Source organism: Erpetoichthys calabaricus, chromosome 13 (assembly GCF_900747795.2).
Source record: "Erpetoichthys calabaricus chromosome 13, fErpCal1.3, whole genome shotgun sequence".
In the NCBI taxonomy this organism is placed as follows: Eukaryota; Metazoa; Chordata; class Cladistia; order Polypteriformes; family Polypteridae; genus Erpetoichthys; species Erpetoichthys calabaricus.
In genome coordinates, this window is record NC_041406.2 from 138,308,060 (window position 1) to 138,331,845 (window position 23,786).

General features: G+C 39.9%; 2 protein-coding genes across 2 annotated transcripts in view; one reads left to right on the forward strand and one right to left on the reverse strand.

Annotated features, from left to right (window-relative positions):
- The window catches only part of tbc1d31 (TBC1 domain family, member 31), a 1,102,325-nt gene extending 1,099,303 nt beyond the window's left edge, over window positions 1-3,022 (reverse strand). The window contains exon 1 of the mRNA XM_028817629.2: window positions 2,495-3,022. Within this exon, the coding sequence (XP_028673462.2) occupies window positions 2,495-2,571 (77 nt within the window). The 5' untranslated portion in view covers window positions 2,572-3,022. The remainder of the gene's footprint in view (window positions 1-2,494) is intronic.
- A 4,108-nt stretch (window positions 3,023-7,130) lies between these two features.
- Window positions 7,131-23,786, forward strand: part of derl1 (derlin 1) — a 33,184-nt gene continuing 16,528 nt past the window's right edge. Inside the window, exons 1-4 of the mRNA XM_028817627.2 lie at window positions 7,131-7,521; window positions 20,791-20,902; window positions 21,004-21,068; window positions 23,374-23,400. Of these exons, the coding sequence (XP_028673460.1) occupies window positions 7,369-7,521; window positions 20,791-20,902; window positions 21,004-21,068; window positions 23,374-23,400 (357 nt within the window). The 5' untranslated portion in view covers window positions 7,131-7,368. The remainder of the gene's footprint in view (window positions 7,522-20,790; window positions 20,903-21,003; window positions 21,069-23,373; window positions 23,401-23,786) is intronic.

A 23,786-nucleotide genomic window follows, 5' to 3' on the forward strand; every position in this document is an offset into this window, starting at 1 on the left:
CCTGCCTGGATTACTTTAATTCTCTGTACACAGGGGTTAGGCGGTCCCTTCTGTATCGCCTACAGCTCATTCAAAATGCAGCTGCTAGGCTATTAACTAGAACTCAGACGTGAGTACACATTACCCTGATATTGGCCTCTCTTCATTGGCTACCTGTTAGTTTTAGAACTTTAAGCATTTATTGCTTGTTTATGAATTTGAAAATGGTATAGCACTGGTATACCTCACCAATCTTCTTAACCATATGCCCTGTCTCGGTCTTTAGGCGGAGTGGTGGCTCTGAGGCTAGGGATCTGCACTGGCAATCGGAAGCTTGCCAGTTCGAATCTCATAAATGCCAATAGGGACTCTGCTCTGTTGGGCCCTTAAGCAAGGCCCTTAACCTGCAATTGCTGAGCGCTTTGAGTAGTGAGAAAAGCACTATATAAATGCAAAGAATTATTATTATTATTATTAAGATTGTCTGACTGGTTGTAGCACAGGGGCGATTGTGAGTTTGCAGTGGCTGCTCCACGGCTCTGAAACAACCTAACAATGCAGATTAGATCTACTCCAAAATTGAGCATTTTTAAATCCAGATTGAAAACATATACTTTTTCCCTGAGTTTTAATCCAAATTAAAAAGGGTTGTTGGTTTGTATTTTATATATTGGATAGCCACATTATACACGTTGACTGCAATTACGGAATGTTTTTCTGTTATACTATGTTATGTCATTTATTGTCTTTCTATTATTATTTACTGTACAGCACGTTGGTGTTTTTATATAGGTGCTTTATAAATAAAGTTAACTTGACTCAATTAAGGCAGTCAAACTAAAAAATAACAGTGAAAATGTTTACTTACACACAAAAAATATCAGAATTGTAACTCTTTGCTGTGGACAAAATACATTATATGTACAACCCTGGCATCAAAATCTGGTGTTGCCTTCTTCAGCAGAAATAACCTGTTGAATGTGTTTCTTGTAATTGTCCATCAGTCTCATGCATTAACTTAGAGACATTTTTGCCCACCCCTCTTTAAAGAGCTCCTTCAACTGTGTGATATTCAAGGACTTTCTTGCATGTCCTGTCCACGTCAATCGTCCCTCAAGCACTCAATTCAGCTGAAATTTAAGCTCTGATCTGACAGTTCCACAGCCCACCAGTTCTTCTTTTCAGGATTTACAGGAGTGTTTTGTGTCATTGTCTTGTTGCAATGTGCCACGGTTGATTCTATGATGGCAATCTACCCAGGCCAAGAGGCAAAAAAGCAGACCCAGACCATGAAGCCTGAACGGCTAGTTCTCAAATTGTCATGCAGAGGCATATTGCCATCATCCAGAATGAAGTACTACCAGTATAGCATCTTTAAACATCAGAAATTGATGGAAACACACATCAGTTTGGACGTGGAATTTGTAGAGATGTAAACAAAGTATATATTTGAATAATATTAAATAAATCACATCGACAATGAAAATTAACAGGTTGATTATTTGGTATGACCCTCGCATTCTATGTTTTTTCAAACTGATTACTGGGTGCCAACAGCAGGTGGATGTAAAGTTAAAAAAAAAAAAAAAAAGCTTATAAAGGCAGTAATAAACAATTTAATATTTCACACTGGTATCTGCTCTTTAGAAATTCACTGATTTATTCCTTTCAGAAAGAAGAGGTCGAAGTCAAGATATTAAACACTGACCAGTGACCGTAAAAACAAGACTGCTCTATTAAGACTAAAGCAAAACCAAAGAAATCCCACTTAACTAGGAATGGATTATTTCTGGGTCATTACTGGGAAAACAAAAAGAAAAAAAAAAAAAACAGAAAAGTAGGAACAATATATGGTTTCTAATTTTCCATATTGGTATTTATTTTTTTTATGGTGCATTGTTTAGCAGTGTAGCCTCTCAGGTGGGTTTGAAATCTTTGCCCCTTCCCTGTCACCCCATCCCCGAGAGAGATTTTTTTTCTGCCCCCACATGTACCAAAACGCATATATTTGGATAACCAGCATTTCTAAACTGCCTCAGTGGTAGTGTGGACCCTGGAATTGACTGGTGCCCCCTTAAGTCGGTTCGTGCCTTTCACTCGACGCGTCTAGGATAAGGGAGCCTGAAATCTCTGCGACCCTGAAGGGCATCAAGCGAAGCAGGTTTTAAAATAATTCATTTTTCTTTATTATAATAAACTAGCTTTCTAGCAGAAGTTTGAATTGAATAAGAACTGAGCAGTTTGTTATCTTGAGCTGGGATGATCTGCCACTGTCAGACCATTTGTCTCATGTAGTTAAGCGGCGGAATCTGTTCAATGAATGAACTTCTAGAGTAACTGCCTACCATCACGCAACTCAACGTGTACAGCATTGAACCAAACTAGGGATCAAATGAAACACTTTTACACGTAAAAGAACATTCGAAATGCGGCAGCGTCCCTTAGGAAGCCCTTGTCAAAACCCCGAGAGGTAGCAAACTGTAACACAAGTCCCCCCGAACGCCTCTCCACTTACCCGTCACTGAGGGACGGTATCGGCTTTCTGTGCCAAATCTTGCCGTGCTCTTTTGATCCAATGTCCGTCGTCTGCATGTCTGAAGAAACCGGGCCCACGGTCAGCCGTATCCTTAATGAACTCGAGGTCGTTTTTCACTTCCAGCCGAATCCCTGGCTTGAGCTGGTTTCCAAGGCATGAAAGACACAAGTCGGCGCCTAACGCAGCGGGAAATTTAAACGGTTTCGGTATCCGCAAGTTCGTTCGATATATCAAGGCCTGCCGCTGGATTAACATTCATCATTGCAACAAGCCAACCAAGACTATCAAAAAATAAAACGTTATCGAGCATTGGCAAAAACTGTAATGATAACAAAAGGGATATGCAATTGACTGTTTACGCTCGTCAATCCAAGAAGGAAAACAATCAGAGGCGATATCGGAAATGTTCCTTTAGGCGCGAGGCTTCATGGGTAATGTAGTTTTACTCCGCGTGCACGTGTGTCCCCGGAGTCGCAGTTTTCCAGATGGACGAATTTGAGGTTTAATCGCTTTATGTGTTTTCTTTTCACAATTAAATCAACTTATTCGTATAAAAACATGCCTCTTTGTATGCATTTTTTATTCATAAATATTTTAATTGCGAAATTGATGTTAAGAGTGGTGATACTGCTTTTGACCCATTTTTCTGCAGAGAAGGGAAACAAACTGAGTAACTTTTTAAGGTACAAAAATATGGATTCTCGAATTGATAACAGTGTATTACGTTTTTAACATCTGACAGGGCTGTTTCCGTAAATCTAGAAATGTTAAAAGTGAAGGGGTTATTTTTTTTCCTACATACTTTGCATCCCACTCCAGTCCAGTTGGTGGCGGTAATGCACCTTAAGTTGCTCGGCCAACCACCTTAATACTGTAATACAAAAGAAGAAAAGAAAAAAATAATGTAAGCCGGTCACAGTGTGTGGATTTGGGGATTCGGTTGGTTTTGCAACTTTCTGAGGTATTTTGAGCTTTCTTTGCAAATAAAACTGAGCAATTTGCTTAAAGCTTTGCCTCTTTTAATGGAACGATGCAGATGGTAAAGTCACTGTCACTTATCATGCCTTCTTTAGCTAATTGTGACCCCCTTTGCAGATGGAGATGGTGTACTGTAACTTCCTATTTAATATTTTTGCCCTTTGAAAATAAAATTGTCAACATCAAAACTCCAGTAGATTAAAAAAATATTCCAACCTTTCACTATTTCACTTTGTGCTAAAATAATTTATATTTATTTTTTCTCATCTAACTACATTCAAAACCCACAGAATGACAAAGCAAAAGCAGCATTTTAGAACGTCTTGTAAAGTTATTAAAAATAAAAAAAAACTTAAATAACACAATGATACACATATCTGCATTTTTTATTACTCTTTAATATTTTTTGCTGCTGGAGTATGTGAATTTCCCCCTGGGATTAATAAAGTATCTATCTATCTATCTATCTACTATAACATGTATTTGGTATAAAGCCTCCCATTCTATTGGTCATCAATGATGTTTTTGGAATCCATCTGAGGTCAATTCAGTTACTGTAATTGGACTGAATATGGAAGGCACACACCTGTCTGCAGAAGCTCCCAAAGTTGGGCAAAATCCAAGACATGATATCAATGGAATTACTTGCAGAGCCTATAGACAGGATGGCATGAAGGCACAGATATGGGGAAGGCTACAAAAAAAACTGCCTTCAGAATTTTTAATTGGAAAGAGTTGGGCCAACAACTACCCAGAATTGGCTATCCAGACAAATTGAGTAAATGGGAGGTTGGTTGGCTGGGGGACTGAGGCCATGGTAAGAGTGGTGACCAAGAACACAATGGTCACTCCAGAAGGATGGGCACCACTGAAACACTCTACTAATCTATGGCTTTATGACAGAGAGGCCAGACAAAAATCTCTTTTCAGTAGAAGACACATGGAGGGCCACTTGAAGTTTGCAAAAAGACATGTGAAGGACTCTCAGACTGTGAGAAACAATGATATATAGTTTTGTGCAAAAAGTATTCAGTACCTTTGAAAGCCATCGTAATCTTCTTCATGACAAAAGATTTGTACAAATATTTATCCATTAAGTATTTTAGTATGAACATTTATGCTGTAACAATAAATTTCCAAAGTCAAAATAAACCAAAGTGGAAGAAGTGTGGAATTTAGTGCAGGAAGAGTGGATGACATTTGATGTTGCCTACATCTACAAACTGGTGGCATCCACGCCAAACAGAATTGCAGCTGTTCTTCGGTCTCATTACGCACTATTTGATAAGATTTATCTAGAAGTGACTTATTTTTGTTCAGTAAACTTTTATATATATATATATATATATATATATATATATATATATATATACAGGTGCTGGTCATAAAATTAGAATATCATGACAAAGTTGATTTATTTTAGTAATTCCATTCAGAAAGTGAAACTTGTATATTATATTCATTCATTACACACAGACTGATGTATTTCAAATGTTTATTTCTTTTAATGTTGATGATTATAACTGACAACTAATGAAAGTTCCAAATTCAGTATCTCGGAAAATTAGAATATTGTGAAAAGGTTCAATATTGAAGACACCTGGTGCCACACTCTAATCAGCTAATTAACTCCAAACACCTGCAAAAACCTTTAAATGGTCTCTCAGTCTAGTTCTGTAGGCTACACAATCATGGTGAAGACTGCTGACTTGACAGTTGTCCAAAAGACGACCATTGACACCTTGCACAAGGAGGGCAAGACACAAAAGGTCATTCCTAAAGAGGCTGGCTGTTCACAGAGCTCTGTGTCCAAGCACATTAATAGAGAGGTGAAGGAAAGGACAAGATGTGGTAGAAAAAAGTGTACAAGCAATAGGGATAACCACACCCTGGAGAGGATTGTGAAACAAAAATGTGGGGGAGATTCACAAAGAGTGGACTGCAGCTGGAGTCAGTGCTTCAAGAACCACCACACACAGACGTATGCAAGACATGGGCTTCAGCTGTCGCATTCCTTGTGTCAAGCCACTCTTGAACAAGAGACAGCGTCAGAAGCATCTCGCCTGGGCTAAAGACAAAAAGGAATGGACTGCTGCTGAGTGGTCCAAAGTTATGTTCTCTGATGAAAGTAAATTTTGCATTTCCTTTGGAAATCAAGGTCCCAGAGTCTGGAGGAAGAGAGGAGAGGCACAGAATCCACGTTGCGTGAGGTCCAGTGTAAAGTTTCCACAGTCAGTGATGGTTTGGGGTGCCATGTCATCTGCTGGTGTTGGTCCATTGTGTTTTCTGAGGTCCAAGGTCAACGCAGCCGTCTACCAGGAAGTTTTAGAGCACTTCATGCTTCCTGCTGCTGACAAACTTTATGGAGATTCAGATTTCATTTTTCAACAGGACCTGGCACCTGCACACAGTGCCAAAGCTACCAGTACCTGGTTTAAGGACCATGGTATCCCTGTTCTTGATTGGCCAGCAAACTCGCCTGACCTTAACCCCATAGAAAATCTGTGGAGTATTGTGAAGAGGAAGATGCAATACGCCAGACCCAACGATTCAGAAGAGCTGAAGGCCACTATCAGAGCAACATGGGCTCTCATAACACCTGAGCAGTGCCACAGACTGATCGACTCCATGCCACGCCACATTGCTGCAGTAATCCAGGTCAAAGGAGCCCCAACTAAATATTGAGTGCTGTACATGCTCATACTTTTCATGTTCATACCTTTCAGTTGGCCAATATTTGTAAAAATCCTTTTTTTGCATTGGTTTTAATTGATATTCTAATTTTCCGAGATACTGAATTTGGGACTTTCATTAGTTGTCAGTTATAATCATCAACATTAAAAGAAATAAACATTTGAAATACATCAGTCTGTGTGTAATGAATGAATCTAATATACAAGTTTCACTTTTTGAATGGAATTACTGAAATAAATCAACTTTATCATGATATTCTAATTTTATGACCAGCACCTGTATATATATATATATATATACTGCTGGTGGGGAGACAAGAGTACAAATCGCCTTGCATACACACACCTCTGATTCATAACTTAAAACTACACGGATAAATCTGTAATTATTTCACAACACTACATCAGCTGATGAGACCGCATACCTCAACGGAATTCCATTAATAACAGAGTAAAATTAATCGAATAGCTTTTTCACAGGAACAACAACCTGATCAAAACGGAAAAAATCTCTCTAAATACAATCAATACAAACGATATACCATATACAAAAAGAGACTTCGTGTTCTCCTACAGTGCTCGTTAATTCAACGTATCTTTTAACATGGTTCCTGCTTGCATACGCATGATACCTTCTAAAACAAGCTTTCCGTCTGCCCCGATTTGCAGTCTAAACCTTAATTTAGTCTGCAAATGTCGTTATGTCTATTTTTAGAACCGAAAGACAATCCTTTAAAAGCGCATCGTCACCATGAACTCTTAGCTTCGTGTATTCACCGTTGGAAAGAGGAATGTTGATTGACAAGTGATCACCCAATGATAAGAGGGACACGGGAACCACAGGCCAATAGTAAGCATTGACGTTTCCTTGACCGCACCCACTAGTCGCGCGCATGACTTTTCTTAAAGGTAATGTCGCTTCTTTTTTTTTCTTTTTTCTTTTTTTCCTCCTCCCCTCACAAGCAGAGAGGAAGTTCGCGTGTATGCAGAGGAAACAAGTCGGGGTCGTCCACGTCAGGCAACTCACTTTCACGTTACAATACAGTCATTTCATGGAGGTTAGAACAACGAGTTGTTAAAGAGAAGAGTTCGCAATTGGTGAGGTAACTTTGGATTGTGCTCGTCTTTGGAAGCTGACAAAACTGCAAAGGAAAATCTACGAGTGACACTTTTACAGTGAAGATGTCAGATATTGGCGATTGGTTTAAGAGCATCCCGTTCATCACTCGATACTGGTTTGCTGGGTCAATTATTGTTCCTCTGATTGGAAAACTTGGACTGATCAGTCCGGTGAATCTGGTATTATGGCCGGATAACTTTCTTTACAGATTTCAGGTAAGGGGCGTGACGGCTTGGGCACCTCTGTTCACTTGCTGACCGTGTAAAAACCTGAGATCTGTTCAGATGTTTTCACGATTTTTGTTATTTAAATATACTTTATTAATCCTCGTTGGGGCTTTTTTTTGTAGTGTCTTTACATTATTTGTAAAGGGCGGGGGATTTCAAGTATGATTAATAGTGGTATGTTGTTAACAGCATGCACTGTAGATAAATCTTTCATGTTTGTCATCCGTAGTACCGCCTATCAACTGAAATATTTGGTAGAAATCAGTGGCTCATATAAATGACAAAAATATTTATACGGTGTAGGCTTTTCTCGTAGTAGGCCGTGTAAGTGGGTATAGCGTGTTGATAGTAGATAGGGGGTGTGTCTTAAGACTGAAATGTGGCTTGGCCAATACGAGGAAAGGATTAGGCCGTTTAGTCCCTCCTCCAGGAATAATTTAACGTAATTTCCGGTATTCAAAGCGTTCTTCTGCAGGTGGAAAATAAATGCATTGTCTTCGTCAGAATTACTTTGAGATCAGTTCAGTATTTTTGTCCGCTACGTACGAGAAAACCCGCAAATAACATATACCATTAGATGTCTACTCGTACAAGACGTCTCTGTTTGTGTGTTTCCCCGTATTTTTTCACCCGAAAAGCCCTCATTTTTGGGCCACTTGCGGACCAGATTTTGTGCAGGAAATTACACCCTTATAATAAATAAAGAGTAAACCTGTAAGTGTCTGCAAAAATAATCTGTAGGGCTTGCAGTTACACATGCCATATAAAGTGGACCCAAGGGGTTCAACCTGTAATGGAGTACACGAGATCAAAGTTACTCCTTTTCACTACATTTTTAAAAAAAATGGGGATCGGTAATAAAGGCTTGTGGAGTATTGTTTTATGCTAGTTTGAGGATGCTGATTACGAATATGATCAGCATTGTTGCTTCCCACAACTTACACACTTGAAGGAAGGCACATGGGGTCTATCTCTTGAAAGTCTGCTTTGGGTACTCATTGTTTTCTCCTCTAGCTTCATTGTTATCACATATCTATTTTATCCAATCCATGATCACATCTGTGTGGTATTTTTCTATAATAATGAAACCCCATTCTTTTCTGTAATTTGGCCTCCTTGACTTAATTTGCAGTTCAGAACAGTTCAGAAACACTGACACTTATTCATACTCATCCATTTGGGGTCACCGGTTAGCCTAACATTTGTGTCTTCACCCAAAGCATACTAGCGCAAGCAATAACTTAAAACTCGGGATGATCATCGCTGCACCCCTGTGACATCCATATCACATCAAGTAGAGGAAAAATAATACAGTTCAGAACTGCCAATACTTTGGCATCATCAAAAAATTAAATACAGACTTGTGTGTAGGCAGAGGATGTTTGTCAAGTTTATTGTCATGTGTACATAGTACAGTGAAATTTACAGTACACATGCATGTCTTCTTGAAACAGTTGAAAAATCAAAGCAATAAATAATATACTTAGCATGCAATATATATACATATATAAACACACAATCATATGTAATATTTAGAATGTGCATTTGCAAGTATGGACGGATGTCTGTAATACAATCAGATTGTGCTAACTGTTCATTTACTCAAAGCCTGTAAATTACGTTATCAATATTATGTAAAACTAGCCACACCGCCTGTTGAAGACATGAATAGAATAATTCCAAAATATTTGCTATTTCTTGCTCTTCTTTGTGTACTTTCAGTGCCTTTCCTCAATGTTCAGTGTGCCTGAACCTCTCTTCACTGGTGCTCCGTCTCTCGAGTGCATTCCCGTACAGCCCACTACTCCAGCTCTCTCGTTATTTTCAAGGTGACTTTCTCACCTCCTGTCCAGTTTTCTACTTCCCATCTCTGAAGGCGACTCTCTCCGCATGCCTCCAATGCCTTTACTCCTCTTTGTGCGTCTCACATTTGCACTTCCTCTTTTGTCACGTCACCAACACCGAACTGACCAATCAGATTGCTCAAAGGGACTGGAGACACACACACACACTAGTGTTTTATTAGGTAATAGAGAGGCCTGCCAGAGTGTGGCGCAATGGTTTGATTCCCAGACCAGTCGCTGATTGAGTAACGTTTGCACCTTCACCCTGTGTGCGTGTCTTTGGTTTCTACTCGCATCTCCAATGATAAATGGGTGCTGCTCACCGGTACTCCTATCATACTGTCCCCCAAGTAATCATATTCGTTAACCCTATCCTAAGATGGCATTCTTGGAGTGCAAATCATTTTAAAAAAGAAAAAAGGTCAGGCGCTAAATAAAAGGCACGGCATTACAGGAGGTAGTGGAAAGTAAATCACTAAACACAGAATGCGTAGGTACAAATAAGAAAATTAAAAATGAAACCAGAGCCCTGATCGGAGGACATGCTCACTTGAATGTCTAATTTGTCACAGATACAGGTGCATCTCAATATATTAGAATATCATTGAAAAGTTAATTTATTTCAGTAATTCAATTCAAAAAGTGAAACTCGTATAAATTCATTACACTCAAGCGTTTATTTCTTTTCATTATGCTGATTATGGCTTATAACTAAGGAAAACCCAAAATTCAATATCTCAGAAAATTAGAATATTGTGAAAAAGTTCAATATTGTAGACTGATGGGGTCACAACTCCACTCGGCTAATTAACCCAAAACACCTGCGTTGGGGTCCTGAGCCTTTAAATGGTCTCTCAGTCTGCTTCAGTAGGCCACACCATCAGACTGCTGACTTGACAGTCATCCAGAAGACCGCCACTGAGACCCTCACTCCACAAGGAGGGGAAGCCGCAAAAGCTCACTGCTAAAGACGCTGGCTGTCCACAGAGTGCTATATCCAAGTATATTAATGATTGGAAGGAAAACAATGTGACAGCAGAAAAAGGAGCACAAGCAACAGGGATAAGCGCAGCCTTGACAGGATTGGGAAGAATTTGGGGGAGATTCCCAAGGAGTGAAATGTGCCTGGAGTCGGTGCTTCAAGAGCCCACTGCATACAGATGTGTGTATCTGGGAGGTGGGCTACAACAGTCACGGCATTCCTTGTGTCAACCAGAGACAACATCAGAAGCGTCTTACCTGGGCTAAGGAGGAGACGGACTGGACTGTTAACAGCTCAGTGGGCCAAAGTCCTCTTTTCAGATGAAAGTCAATTTGGAAATCACGGTCCCAGAGTCGGGAGGAAGAGTGGAGAGGCACAGAATCCAAGTTGCTTGAGGGTCCAGTGTGAAGTTTCCACAGTCAGTGATGATTTGGGGGGCCATATCATCTGCTGGTGTTGGTCCACTGTGTTTTATCCAGTCAGCGCAGCCAGACGTCTACCAGAACATTTTAGAGCACTTCATGCTCCCCTCTTCTGACAAGCTGCATGGAGAGGTGGATTTAATTTTCCAGCAGGACTTGGCATCTGCCCACACTGCCAAAAGTACCAATACCTAGTTTAATGACCACGGTGGGTATCACTGGGATTGACTGGCCAGCAAACTCACCTGACCTAAACCCCATAGAGAATCTATGAGGAAGAGGAAGATGAGAGACACCAGAGCCAGCAATGAAGACGAGCTGAAGGCCGTGATCAATGCATCCTGGGCTTCCATAGCACCTCAGCAGTGCCACAGGCTGATCGCCTCCATGCCAACGTCGTACTGATGCAGTAATTCATGCAAAAGGAGCCCCGACCAAGGATTGAGTGCCTTCATGGACAGACTTTTCAGTAGGCTGGCAATTCTGTATTAAAAATAATTTTTTTATTGGTCTTATGTAATATTCAAATTTTCTGAGATACTGAATTTTTGGTTTTCATTACCTGTAGGCCACAATCAGCAAAATGAAAAGAAATAAATGCTTGAAATATATCACTCCGTGTGTACTGAATCTATATAATATGAGTTTCACTTTTTGAATTGCATTACTGAAATAAATGAACTTTTCGATGATATTCTGATTTATTGAGATGCACCTGTAGTACAGAGAGAAGGAAATAAGCTTGCGTCCAGATACAGAATGAGCATGACCGGTGCGCCAGTCAGGGAATAACAATCCCTGCTGCTCAAAAAGCCCTTGAGTACTGCTTTGATTTCCCCCTCTGTGTTTGGCCTTCTGGTTTTCATGGGTTTATTCAGGGAACTCTGGCATCCTACCACTAGGAAAGTCATATACACATCTGAATATGAAATATACAGGTAAAATTCTGTTACAGTGAAGTTCCAGGGTCCTAAAAAATATTTTGTTGTAATGAGATTCTGTATTTGTCGCTATAGTGCTTTCTTTAACTTGCGTCCAGGCATTTGCAGTCATTTCAATAGCTTCTTTCATGTCAAATTTAACCTCCTCCCGTCTACAAGTTATGCTGACGAGAATATTTCTCAGCATTTCCTTGCGATAATACATTTCCAAGGTGCGAATGATACCCAAACCCAATGGCTGAAGCACTGCTGTGCAGTTGGGTGGGAAGAATTCAATGTGAACATTTTCTAAATGTGGAAGCCTGTTGTGGGCAGCACAGTTATCAATCAGAAGCCGAATCATCCTTTTCTTCTTCTTCTTCATATTGTGAGGTTTCTGAACTTTTTTGGGATCCCCCCCACCCAACTCAAATGTCACGCTGAAGTGTGACCCGAAGCACAATTTCTGTGTCTGTGGAAGATTGTTTATTCGTTGCCGGGGCAGGGCAACCGCAGTCTCACAGCGGTGCAGTGAAGCGCCACAAAAGCAAATCCTAAAAGATAGGGGTCGCGCTCTAAATCCCTGTCTTGCACCCCAGAGCACGAGGCTGAGTCTCAGTACTTTAGCAACACCAGCTTTATTCAGCTTGAAACAGGAACAGTGCGGTTATTTATTGTAGTGTGATCTGCCGCTCTCCTATACACAGACACAGCAGTCGGGCAGGGTCATGGCCAGGTTAGTGGCCAAGTAATCCTGTGCCCTGCATTTACAGTGTTCCTCGCATCACCCATCGAGATCTTTTCTGTTTGCTTCAGCTGTGAGCCTGCTGTTGCCCTGGCAACGGATAAACAGTCTTCCACAGACACAGTGATCGCATTTCGGGACTCTCTTCGGCATGTTGTCCCGTTGACGGAGGTCCCAAGAGAGTTTACAAACCTCACATTTTCTTGATGAGTGGCACATTAATAGGAATGTGTTTTGAACGAGCATCACTGAACCACATGAAACCGGCTGTTTCGACGTCTTCAAGAAAGTTGACAGTGTCAATGACGTTGCCGGTGAATTCGGAATTTCGCCTTTTTTCTTTTTGTCGGAATTGAGAGCCGCAAATATTTCATGGTTTTTTTTTTTTTTTTTCTTTCTAATGTGAACCGTTTTTTCGTGTCTGCCATTTCTATAGGAGGGTGACTATGAGTTCAATTCCAATGGATGTTTTTCAAATGTTGACGAGCGATAAGCAAAGGGTATCACTGAAAACCACCGAAAACAAAAACCGCAAAAAAAAAAAAAAAAAATCGGAGAAAAAAAAAATGACAATGTTTCTGTTCAGGGGTCGTTGTGCACAAGTGAGCTGCAACCACAGAACTGACTGCTCTGCGGATGATTCATTCAGGCATTTCAAGGTGTTTTGGGCACTTCGTTGTAATGAAAGTATCTGCTGAATGCATTTCGTAGTAACGAGATTTCTATAGACTCGTGTCGTGAAACTGACGTGGCCGAAAAAATACTTTGTTATAATGAAAATGTCATTGTAAAGAGATTCATTGTAATGGAGTTTTTTTTTTTTTTTGAATATTTAAAATCGAGTTGAAAATGTGAAATTTTTACCATCTGCTTCCTCTTACTTTAAACCCCACTACAGCACAAACTCCTGCATCCACAGTTTCAGTGATTCATGGTTCACATTGGGCTGAAAATACTAAATGGAGAATTCCAGAAATCTAACGATTCCGTGGCGAAAACCCAGCACACGGAAACCTCCGTGCCTGATGTAATTTTTTCCGCACTGATGTGTCAAGTAGAATATAAACCGGCCTTTAGCCTCTAAGGTTCTCACTGTCCGCAATCATTACTGAGGTAAGGCGGTGCTATTATGAAAATTGTGACCCGACAAAACCGCGAACTGATTTTCGATAAAAATGCGCGCCGACAAAATCGCGAAAATCAAAAACTCTGTATCAACAAGCTGTGGAAAGCCTATTGACTGTGCTGACCCACTAATATGTAGCCAGGTATCGTAATATATAGCAAAATGTTTTATTTCTCATATCTCATAATATTGACATCTAAATTAAGTTTTACAAACCATATTTAAGTAGAACTTTTTATGCGCTTATACTACTACTTTTTTTTTTTTTTTTCAGAGTTCACTGTCTTTAATCTTCTTTATTTATTTATCTGGTTTGTACAATGCTATATACTGTATACGCTGCCGTTCTTTATTATATTCTGTAAGTGCCTTGAACATGGGAAAGGCGCTATATAAATAAAATTTATTATTATTACTAATTATCACGCACTTGTCGGCGCGATTTTGACGTCGTGATTTTGTCAGCGCGCATTTGTCGGTTAAACATGAAAATAACCCTGAATTTTGCTTAATAATGGCTCCAAAGTGCTAAAAGTCCATGTAGTGGTGCTGGTAGTTCTTCAAAGACCAAGAGAAACTGTGAGGTGCTTCTCATGAGTGAAAAGAACTGAGAATGGAGGAGCCGGGGAGTACCTGCAATAGACTAAGATGTGTTTTTTAAGAAATACATGTAAAAATGTGTTTTAAAGTGTACGTGTGTAGAAGATATTTTTCATTGCTCCATCATCTCTTGAGGGTTAAGCTAAAACATCAGAATCACATTTAGTCATGAGAGCGCACAAGTATAATAATGTATTTTATTATTATTTAACATTGGTAATGTCTTATTGTGTGCAGTTAATCAATTAATCTTTATCATAGGTATGTATTATGAAGGATACCAGGGCATCCACGAGCCCCAAACACGAATACACCAAGAATCCTGGGTTCAGATAATAGAAGGTTTATTCAATTCACCTCCACCAAGTATCACAAGCACAAAATAAACCTGTTTTCTCTTTCTCTCCTGAATTCTCTCACCACCACATTGCCCTCCTCCAGTCAAGTGTTGCCTGCCTTCCTCCCAGCTCCGAGTCGCCTAGATAAGGGAGTGTGGTCCCTTTTATTACAGTACTTCCGGTGCCAGGGCGATTGCCTGATGGAAGCACTTCTGGGTCACATGGAAGTCCATTATAACAGGGAGCTTGTCTTCCTACAGCGCACTCTCGCGGCACCCAGTGACCCCAGCAGGGCTGCCCTGCCAGACTAAGCATCCAACTGGGCATGGATATCTGGGGCTGCTGCCATCTAGTGTGCTGGGGGGAGAAAAAAGCCCCCAGTGGCATCTTTCCTTTTCAGTGGGTTGTCCGTCCATCACTTCTGGTCCTTCTTTCTGGGTCTGATCCCTTTCTTCTCCCCAGCTGGGATGCCCATCTGCCTGTTAGGAGCATCCCGTCCGGGTAAGGAACCATCCCCACTTCTGGCTGGGATGCCCATCCAGTCCATGTGGCATCTACAGTATGTAAATGGAAATCAGTTTATATATAGGGTTCGCCACTAGCCGTCGTTTCAGGCATCAACGTTGGGCCTTAGAACGTATCAGCCGTGGATACTGTGGTTTAGTCTAATACCTCTAGATCAAGGGTCGCCAGCTGCAGTCCTCGAAGACCACTGTGGCTGCAGGTTTTAATTCCAAGCCTTTTCTGAATGAGTGACCTGTTTTTGCTGTTAATTAACTTCTTTTGAACTCATTTTAAATGATTTGCTCTTGACTCCGCCCCCTTAATTGTTTCTTTTTCCTAAATTAGCTGCCAAGCAATAATGAGGTACAAAATGAACCAAAGCAACTGGTGTCCATCACACCATATCTGAAAATAAAGAAAGATGAAGGTCTCAGGAATTTTGATCTGCTCAGGTCCCCAGTGTTCTTGGAAAGAGAAAATCAACAATTTTGGAAATGTCTGCTAATGAACCATGAGAGCAACAACAAGCCACGGAATTAAAGAACGAGTTTAATTAACGACGAGACTCTGTGCCTCATTAAGCAACTGGTTGGAGTGAAATTGGTTGGAGTTTGAGGCCCTGACTTAGTTGGTCTTCTGTTGGCTCCCTCACTTCACATTTCATTTCTGTTTGGGTGCCATTTAAGAAAAGAAATGAAGAAATTCAGGGGAACAAATCTTAAAAAAAAAGCAAGTCAATTAACATGAATTCACAAGAAGTTAATTAGCAGCACAAACGAGGCACTCAATAAAAAAAAAAAGGGTTAGAATGAAAACCTGGAGCCACGGTGGTCCTCCAGGACCGGACTTGGTAACCCCTGCTCTCTAGACCAGTACTTCCCAGTCTCGGTCCTCGGGGCCCACTGTGGCTGCAGGTTTTTGTTCCAAGCAGCTTCTGTTTTTAATTGGACTCCTGGGCTAATTAAGTGATGTGTTATTTCCCAGAATCTGTGTTTTGGGAACAATATAGAAATTAGGAAACTGAGTTTTTTGGTTTTTTTTTAAATTATTAAAATGTACTAAGCAATTATATGGAAATAATGTTTTTTTTTTTTACTTTTTAGCAACATTTTGATCTTGATTTTCATTTTACTTTTCTAGGTGTTGTAATTGTTTAATTAATCCATTATTTACTAACTAGTCATTTAGCCCGTTACAATAACGGGTGCTAGAACAGTAGTGCATAAACATTAGTAGGAACAGTCTATATTAAATGGCAAGGGACTTTGACCTCATTCTTTTTGTCGGTCGTATTTTTCTTTCTTTCAGCCTTTCTTTTGTTGATGTTTACTTGCTGAGCCGACCATTCTTCGTGGGCTGCCGCCGTGTATTGTGTGTCTTTAATTTTCTGTGACAGTAATACTGTCTTGTACGGCTCTATTCAATAAGGGCGCGCACAAAAAGGCGAGCTTCAAAAGGGCGACCTCAATTGAGCGCGGCGAATAAAGGCGTTCGTAGATAATTTAGTTCAAATGGCTCTGGAATATGTGAAGAGCAACAATGGTGCAGATCTTTATTTACGCGCGCCTTTATTCGCTGCGCCCAATTGAGGTCGCCCTTTTGAGGCTTGCATTTTTGTGCGCACCCTTATTGAAGGATACCGTCTTGTACGTCCGCTGGCTTGTACGTCCGTAATATAGCTTTAATTTTCTCTGGCGGTAATACAGGCATACGCGTCGGTAATATGCCTTTAATCTCCTCTGACAGTAATACTGGCTTGTATGTGGCTGTAATATGCGTCACTGTATTGTGTACCTTTTAATTTCCTCTCGCAGTAATACTGGGTTGTATTTCCGTAAAACGCCTTTAACTTTCTCTGACAGTAATATCGCGCATCTCACCGTGCCCCGCGCATGCACACTTCACCAAAAGACACCCACACACGGACACCTGGACGCACATAGGGATTTTATATATATATATATAGATTAGTGGGTCTGACGCTAAAGTAGTTGCAGCCTTTGATTATTTAGTGTTGTTTGCCTGGATGTCTGCTCTGCTCATTTTTAATTGTCATTATTAAGATACAACGAAGGGGGAAAACTGCACAAAGAAAGGGTGAAATAGAACGAAATCAGCAAAAGAGAGTTAAGCTTTTAAATCTCTAGCAAAAGCAGAAATAATTCTAAATGTGTTATAAATGTAAAACTCACACTGCTGTGCTTTTCTGAATGTAGAATAAAAGAAAAATAATCCCAGCTAATTAAATGAGATCAGTGCTATCAGGTGTTGTCACTGATTAGGAATCCGCTTGGAACAAAAACCTGCAGGTACATTGAGCCCCCAGGACTGAGTTTGGGAAACACTGCTCTAGATGACTAGAAGAGCTGCGGCCATACAATGCAAGAAGCATATTCAGTTTGTGTATTTTTATTTGGGTTAGCCAGACCGGTTTATAACGTCAATTGTAGTCACACGTACAGTGACATTTTTAGATACAGTATGTGATATTCATCATGCAGCACGTTGCGACCCAGCTGGAGAATCACAAACATGACAGTCTCTGACGTACACCACGGGTCACTAACATGCTGTGTGCTTTGGTGCATTTGGGCATTTCATTTATGAAACACAGCATCAACGGTGCCCAGCTTATATACAAGAGATTGTCATCATTTCTTTATGCAAGTGGAGCTGGAGGCTGCGAAAATAAAAAACTGAAGGCTAAATGTAATGCTGCAGGCTTATGCTAAATAAAGCCTTTAAGGTCCATTTATCCACTAATTCTTTATCAAATCTATGGAAATAAAGACCGACATTTTTATCCTTATGTATGGGCATCGCTCAAACGGCTCAACTGATTTACATAAAATTTGATATGTAAACACTTCTTGGTCTCAGAGTATATGTGTCTCTGCCTGAGGCAGCTTTGCTGGGTAATCTTGCCATGAGACACATTATTTTCTTACATTACTAGGGGGCTTTGCTCGCCAACCCCCGAGTTTGGTTAACCAGATATACAATTTTAAAGAGATTGTTATTTTCATGGGAATTGTTACATATACATTATTTTCACTTTTACTTTAAAACTTCAGTTAAAACAATATTTTTAATGAACTTTTCTTCAAGATCGCATTGAATTTTGATTCCATGTTTGGACTTTCATTGTGACAACACAACATATAACTGCTCATGAGTGAATTTTGTTTCTTTCTATCTATTTAAATCGACTTTTTCAAATGTTTATCCCTGTCAATTGTTAATTGTCATAGAAAAAGGTATTCTAACGGGAAACTGTAAACGTTTTAAAATGAATGGCATATCAAGATCTCCTTTTGTGTCTAACGTTATTCGTGGAAGATGTACTACATTACATTTCTTATTGCCTGTTAAAATTTTACCTGTTAGAATTGTTTGACCAATTTTTAATACAACTAATCTTGTCCTATTGCATAGTCCATCACTCAGACATCAGTTACACAATAACATTACGATACGTCCTTCTTTCAACATTAATTTGGTTGGTGGAAGACCAGACGGTGTTAACGGTTATAGATATTCTTCAAGATATTGTAAGTTGATGTTTTCATCTTCCACATCATCACCACCAACTGTTTCAGCAGAGTCTATCAATATGCATTTAACCAATTTGCTGTGTAATTGATAGACACTTTTCACGTTAATTAATTTGACTTCGTTTCTCTGTGCCATATTTAGATGAATGGGTGATTCTAAACCGGATCTTCGTAAGTAAGCGTGTGTATGTGTGTGCGTTCATAAGGAAGCCCTTTAATGGATTGGCGTCTGTCCAGGTTAAGTGCCTGAATGCACCTGATGACCGTGGTCTTCTTTGAAAATAGTTGTAAGTAGGGTGTGACTTGAAAGAATCTCATCTCCGTCTCACGGGACTTCCTTCCAAAAAGTCACGTCTCGTCCCAAGATTTCTTTTTATTATAATAGAGAGATGAGTCCCAAATCAAGAATGGGAAACACTTTAGTTTAGGGTACTGCAAGAATGCATCTGTTATGCATTTACTCTTGTGTAACAAGACCTTAACAAAGGCTTCCTTTGATCGTTGAACGTAACATGTAGAGTACGGTGAAATTATTCTTTGCTTCTGCTAATCATTTGTAAAATGAAAGTCTAACTTGAAAAATGACACAAGCAACCAAGTGCAAAATCATGCATCTGTTATTTGGCCTAGTCAAAGATTGTTGAATCAAGAGGCTCATTGTCTGTTCATAAGTCAAGTACCAATTGACGCGTTTACATGCGCTTCAATAACCCGGTTATTCACAGTAACCTGATTTCTAAAATGCCATGTCAACTCTTATACCAAATAGAGAAATTGGATTATTGGGTTATTGGCTTCTGTGAAACCCGATTATCTGAGGTAGATCTCTCCAGGTTTTAATCTATGTGGCCATTTAAATCCATAATAGGATTTTGTTGTCTGCGCATGTGTTTAGTTCATGCGCACACTTTCAGCAGCCTCTAGTAAAAGAGTCCATAAAATACATCTCCAGGGGCAAATGTTCAGGCAATCGCATTATTTATTCTCCTGGCTGAAATTAACCGTGTCATTATTTCAGAAATTGCTAAATTAATGTTGATAAGCTGAACGTACAGTGTTAAACTCCGCCACACAATCTTGAGAGCAGTATGGTAAAACGTTACAAGTAATACGTTATCTAGTCAGATTACTGTTTAAAGTAACGAGTAACGTAACGCACATCTTACTAAGATAAAAATACTTGCATTGTTATTATTCCAGCAGCACTGGGTATAAGGCAAGAAGCACACATACTGGTATGCCAGGCCTTTGCAGGGCTCAGTGCACATCCAAGCAGAAAAGAGTGTGCTGTGTGCAGTCCGATGACAGAAACCAATAGAGCAAGCGTCAATTGACTAAAACAGATTTACAAAATTCAAGAAAATTATCACGGACATCATGCTTATTTTGGTGTTTATGGTGGATGATGATGATGACGTTTAATGATGACGTGCGCATTTTATTTTGCCAAAGGGGAACTCCAGAAGATTACTTGTGGATGTAAACGCCGATTGTTAACAAACGAGGTTTCTGCCTAACCGGCTTATTCACCTTAACCCATAAACACCCTCAATGCTCAAATCATAGCATTTAGGCTTGAGCTGATTTCCCTGAAGGGCCTGTGTGGTCTCGCTGTGCCCCTGTGGGGTTCCCAAAATTACTTCAGTTTCTCCTCCCAGTCCTAAAATGTGCTTTTGAACTTAATTGGAAACTTGTAAGATACCCCAGTGTGACTGAAATGGAGTGTGACTGTATTACACCTGTGATATTATTGTATTTGTTGCAATCGGGTTTAACCGAGACTGTGAACAGAATAAAATGATTTTGAATATGGATGAACATACACACACTTACACACACACACACACAGACTCTCACACTTTACAGTGGGACCATAGTTTGTCATATGTATTCATATGTATATGAAACGTGACATATGACAGAATTGCAGAAGGGGTTAAAATGACCGTTCAATTGGTCGATTATCAGTTAAGTCGATGGGTGGATGTCAAAATAAAAGGATTAGAAACTTTTTCACCTATTATTATTATTATTATTATTATTACTATTATTACCCATTACTGACATTATTAGAGACCAATATAGCTGCATTCATAGTGCTCTTGTATTTTATTTTATGAAACCCATTTTCATTTTGTTTTGTCATATGCTATAATAATTTGAATTACTATATATGGCTTGGTCAGCAGTAATTGTTTAGCTGTGTTGTCTTATTTTTACAGATCTGGCGGCCAATCTCTTCAACACTGTACTTTCCAGTAGGCCCTGGAACAGGATTTCTTTATTTGGTTAATCTCTATTTCCTTTATCAGTACTCTTCGAGATTAGAAACAGGTATGAGCCTGTCCTTTTAATACAGAGTTTTTCTTAAATCATGTAACTAAGACTAGAACAATTCTGCTGTATAATAATTAAATCTATATCTTTTCATTCAGGTGCTTTTGATGGAAGGCCAGCGGACTACATGTTCATGTTGCTCTTCAACTGGATTTGCATAGTTGTATCCTTTTTGTTATTGAAGCTGAAAAGTAGATTTCTGCTCTCGAAGGCAATGGTGTGACCATTAAAAAAAATTACAGTGGTCTCCTGTTATGTTGCCACAGCAAAGCCCTATTTTGTTTATTATATTCTTCTAGTTGTGCAAGGTAAGATGGGTGCTGGCCACGTCGTGCGAGTCATTATTTTGTTAATAAGCAGTGATGTCTGATGGGTTGTTACCGCAGGTACCCTAATTGAGTAATAGTAGGAGGAAAAGCATTTCATTTCATATTTTTATATTGAAAAAATATAACTTTATTCCAAGTAATATACCTTAACTTGTCTGATGTCTGATGTGGAAACACAAACACATAAGAGACAGTTTTGTCTAAATTCTTTATACTAGATATCCACTTAAGTAGCAGACTTTTCATACTCTAAATAGTAAACACACACACACCGATCTGCCACAACATTAAAAACACCCACCTGGTATTGTTTAGGACCCCCTTGTGCTGTCAGAACAGCTATGACTCCTCCAGGCATGGACTCCACAAGACCCTGTGGTATCTGACGCCAAAATGTTAGCAGCGGATCCTTTAAGCCTTCTGAGTTGCGACGTGGGGCCTCCACAGATCAGATTTGTTTTTAAAGCACGTCCAACAGAGATATGGGAAATCTGGAGGTCAAGTTAACACGTTGAACTCTTGGTCATGATCCTCAACCCATTGCTGATCAATTTTTGCAGCATGGCAGGGCGTGTTGTCCTGCTGAAAGAAGCCACTGCCATCAGGGAATACCATTGTACCATTGCCAGGAACAGGTGTGTGTGGTCTGCAACGATCTTTAGATAGGCGGTACGTGTCAAAGTAACATCCACATGAGTGCCGGGACCCAAGGATTCCCGACAGAGCATCAAACTGCCTCCACTGACTTGCCTTCTACCCATAGTGCATTCTGCTGCCACACACCTGGCCATCCACATGATCTAAAAGAAAACTTGATTCATCAGACCAGGCCATCTTCTTCCATTGCTTCATGGTCCAGTTTCAATGCTCACATGCCCATTGTAGGTGCTTTCAGTGGTGGCCGGTGGTCAGAATGGGCACTCTGACTGGTCTGTGGCCAGCATTCAGTTTCTTAGCAATTTGTGCTATAGTAGCTCTTCTTTGGGATTGGACCAGATGGGCCACCCTTGTCCCCACACCCCACATGCATCAATAAGCCTTGGCTGCCCATGACTAACCACTGCATATTGCGAACATCTTACAAGACCTGCCATATCGGAGATGCCCTGACCCGGTCATCTAGCCACCACAATTTGGCCCTTGTCAAAGACGCTCAGATCCTTATGCTTGCCCATTTTTCCTGCTTCCAACACCTCACCTTCAAGAACTGACGGTTCACTTGCTTCCTAATATATCCCACTGCTTGACAGGCGCCATTATTATTCATTCACCTCTCAGTGTTTTTAATGTTATGGCTGATCAGTGTATACTCTCCATGTAGTGTTGGTTACTGCAGACATCTATGATCTGAAATCAAGACTACTTTTTGTATGAAGAAAATTAAATTGCACTATTGTACTTAATGCGAAATTTAGAGGTACAGGAAATCCATGAATCGGTGTGTGTAAATAATACTTGTCAATTGCATTTTATTTATCCTTGATCCTTTGAATTAGTAGTTGTACTAATATGTCCAGAGCCGTCTCCTGTATTTGATGTGACGTAGTGGGACTCATTGATTTGCTTTCCAAAAAAAAAAAAAATCCCAAGACCACATGCAAATATTTTGAAGTGCTGTATACACAAATAGGCATTGTATGTTTGCCTAATGAAGTAAACCCCTTGTGCAGGACTAACATTTTTTCTTCAGTCTGTGTATTTTTTTTTTAATTCTGTATTAGTTTTCAAAATGTTCCACAGTCATACTAGTTTTGGAAGTTATTACACCCTGATTTTTGCATAAAAAGGTCTATGTGTGAAAGTAGAAAATAGCAGAATGAATTTGAAATTCGGTGTCAACTGAATCTTAACCAGACATTTGCCAATTCGTTTTTTTTCTCTGACCCTGAGCAAGTCACTTAGCTCATCGGCACTCCAGTTAAATGTATTAGCAATTGCGCTCTACCCTGGTGATGTAAGTTGTTCTGGACGTGGTGTAGGCCAAATAATCAATAAGAATAGTAAAGCACACTTCTGTGATAATGATCTCTTGTTTTATCTATTTCTTTTTTTCTTTAAATGTACAACCTTATGGGTGTAAAATGTTACTACTCTGTTCAGCTTGATCTTAAATTAATTCCTTGACAGTCTCTCAAATAGATAACTGGTATAATAATGGATATGCAGGTAAGGGTGATCTGTTTCTCATTTTTTTTTGTAAATATACAACAGATTTTAATCAGTAGCAGGTCTTAATAATTTCTTTCTGCCAAAATATTTTGCTGACAGTTTGATGCTTAGTAGTGGAGTTGCATAGGGAGAACAGCGTGAGTTTTCTAACACTGGGCAGAAATGTGGAGTCATAAATCCAGCAACGCGCCTAAAGTGCACCACCTTACTAGTACTGAAATCAGTAGATCTCTGTGGTCATAAAACATTCCTAGGCTTCTTTTGAAAAGAGTAAAGTGCTCCCCAGTGTCTGGGCAAAACTGTCCACCACAACCTCGTCCATTCTGGTCCCCTAGTCATTCCCTGGCCCTTTGGGACTAACAATCTCAGCCCTTCACTACCTA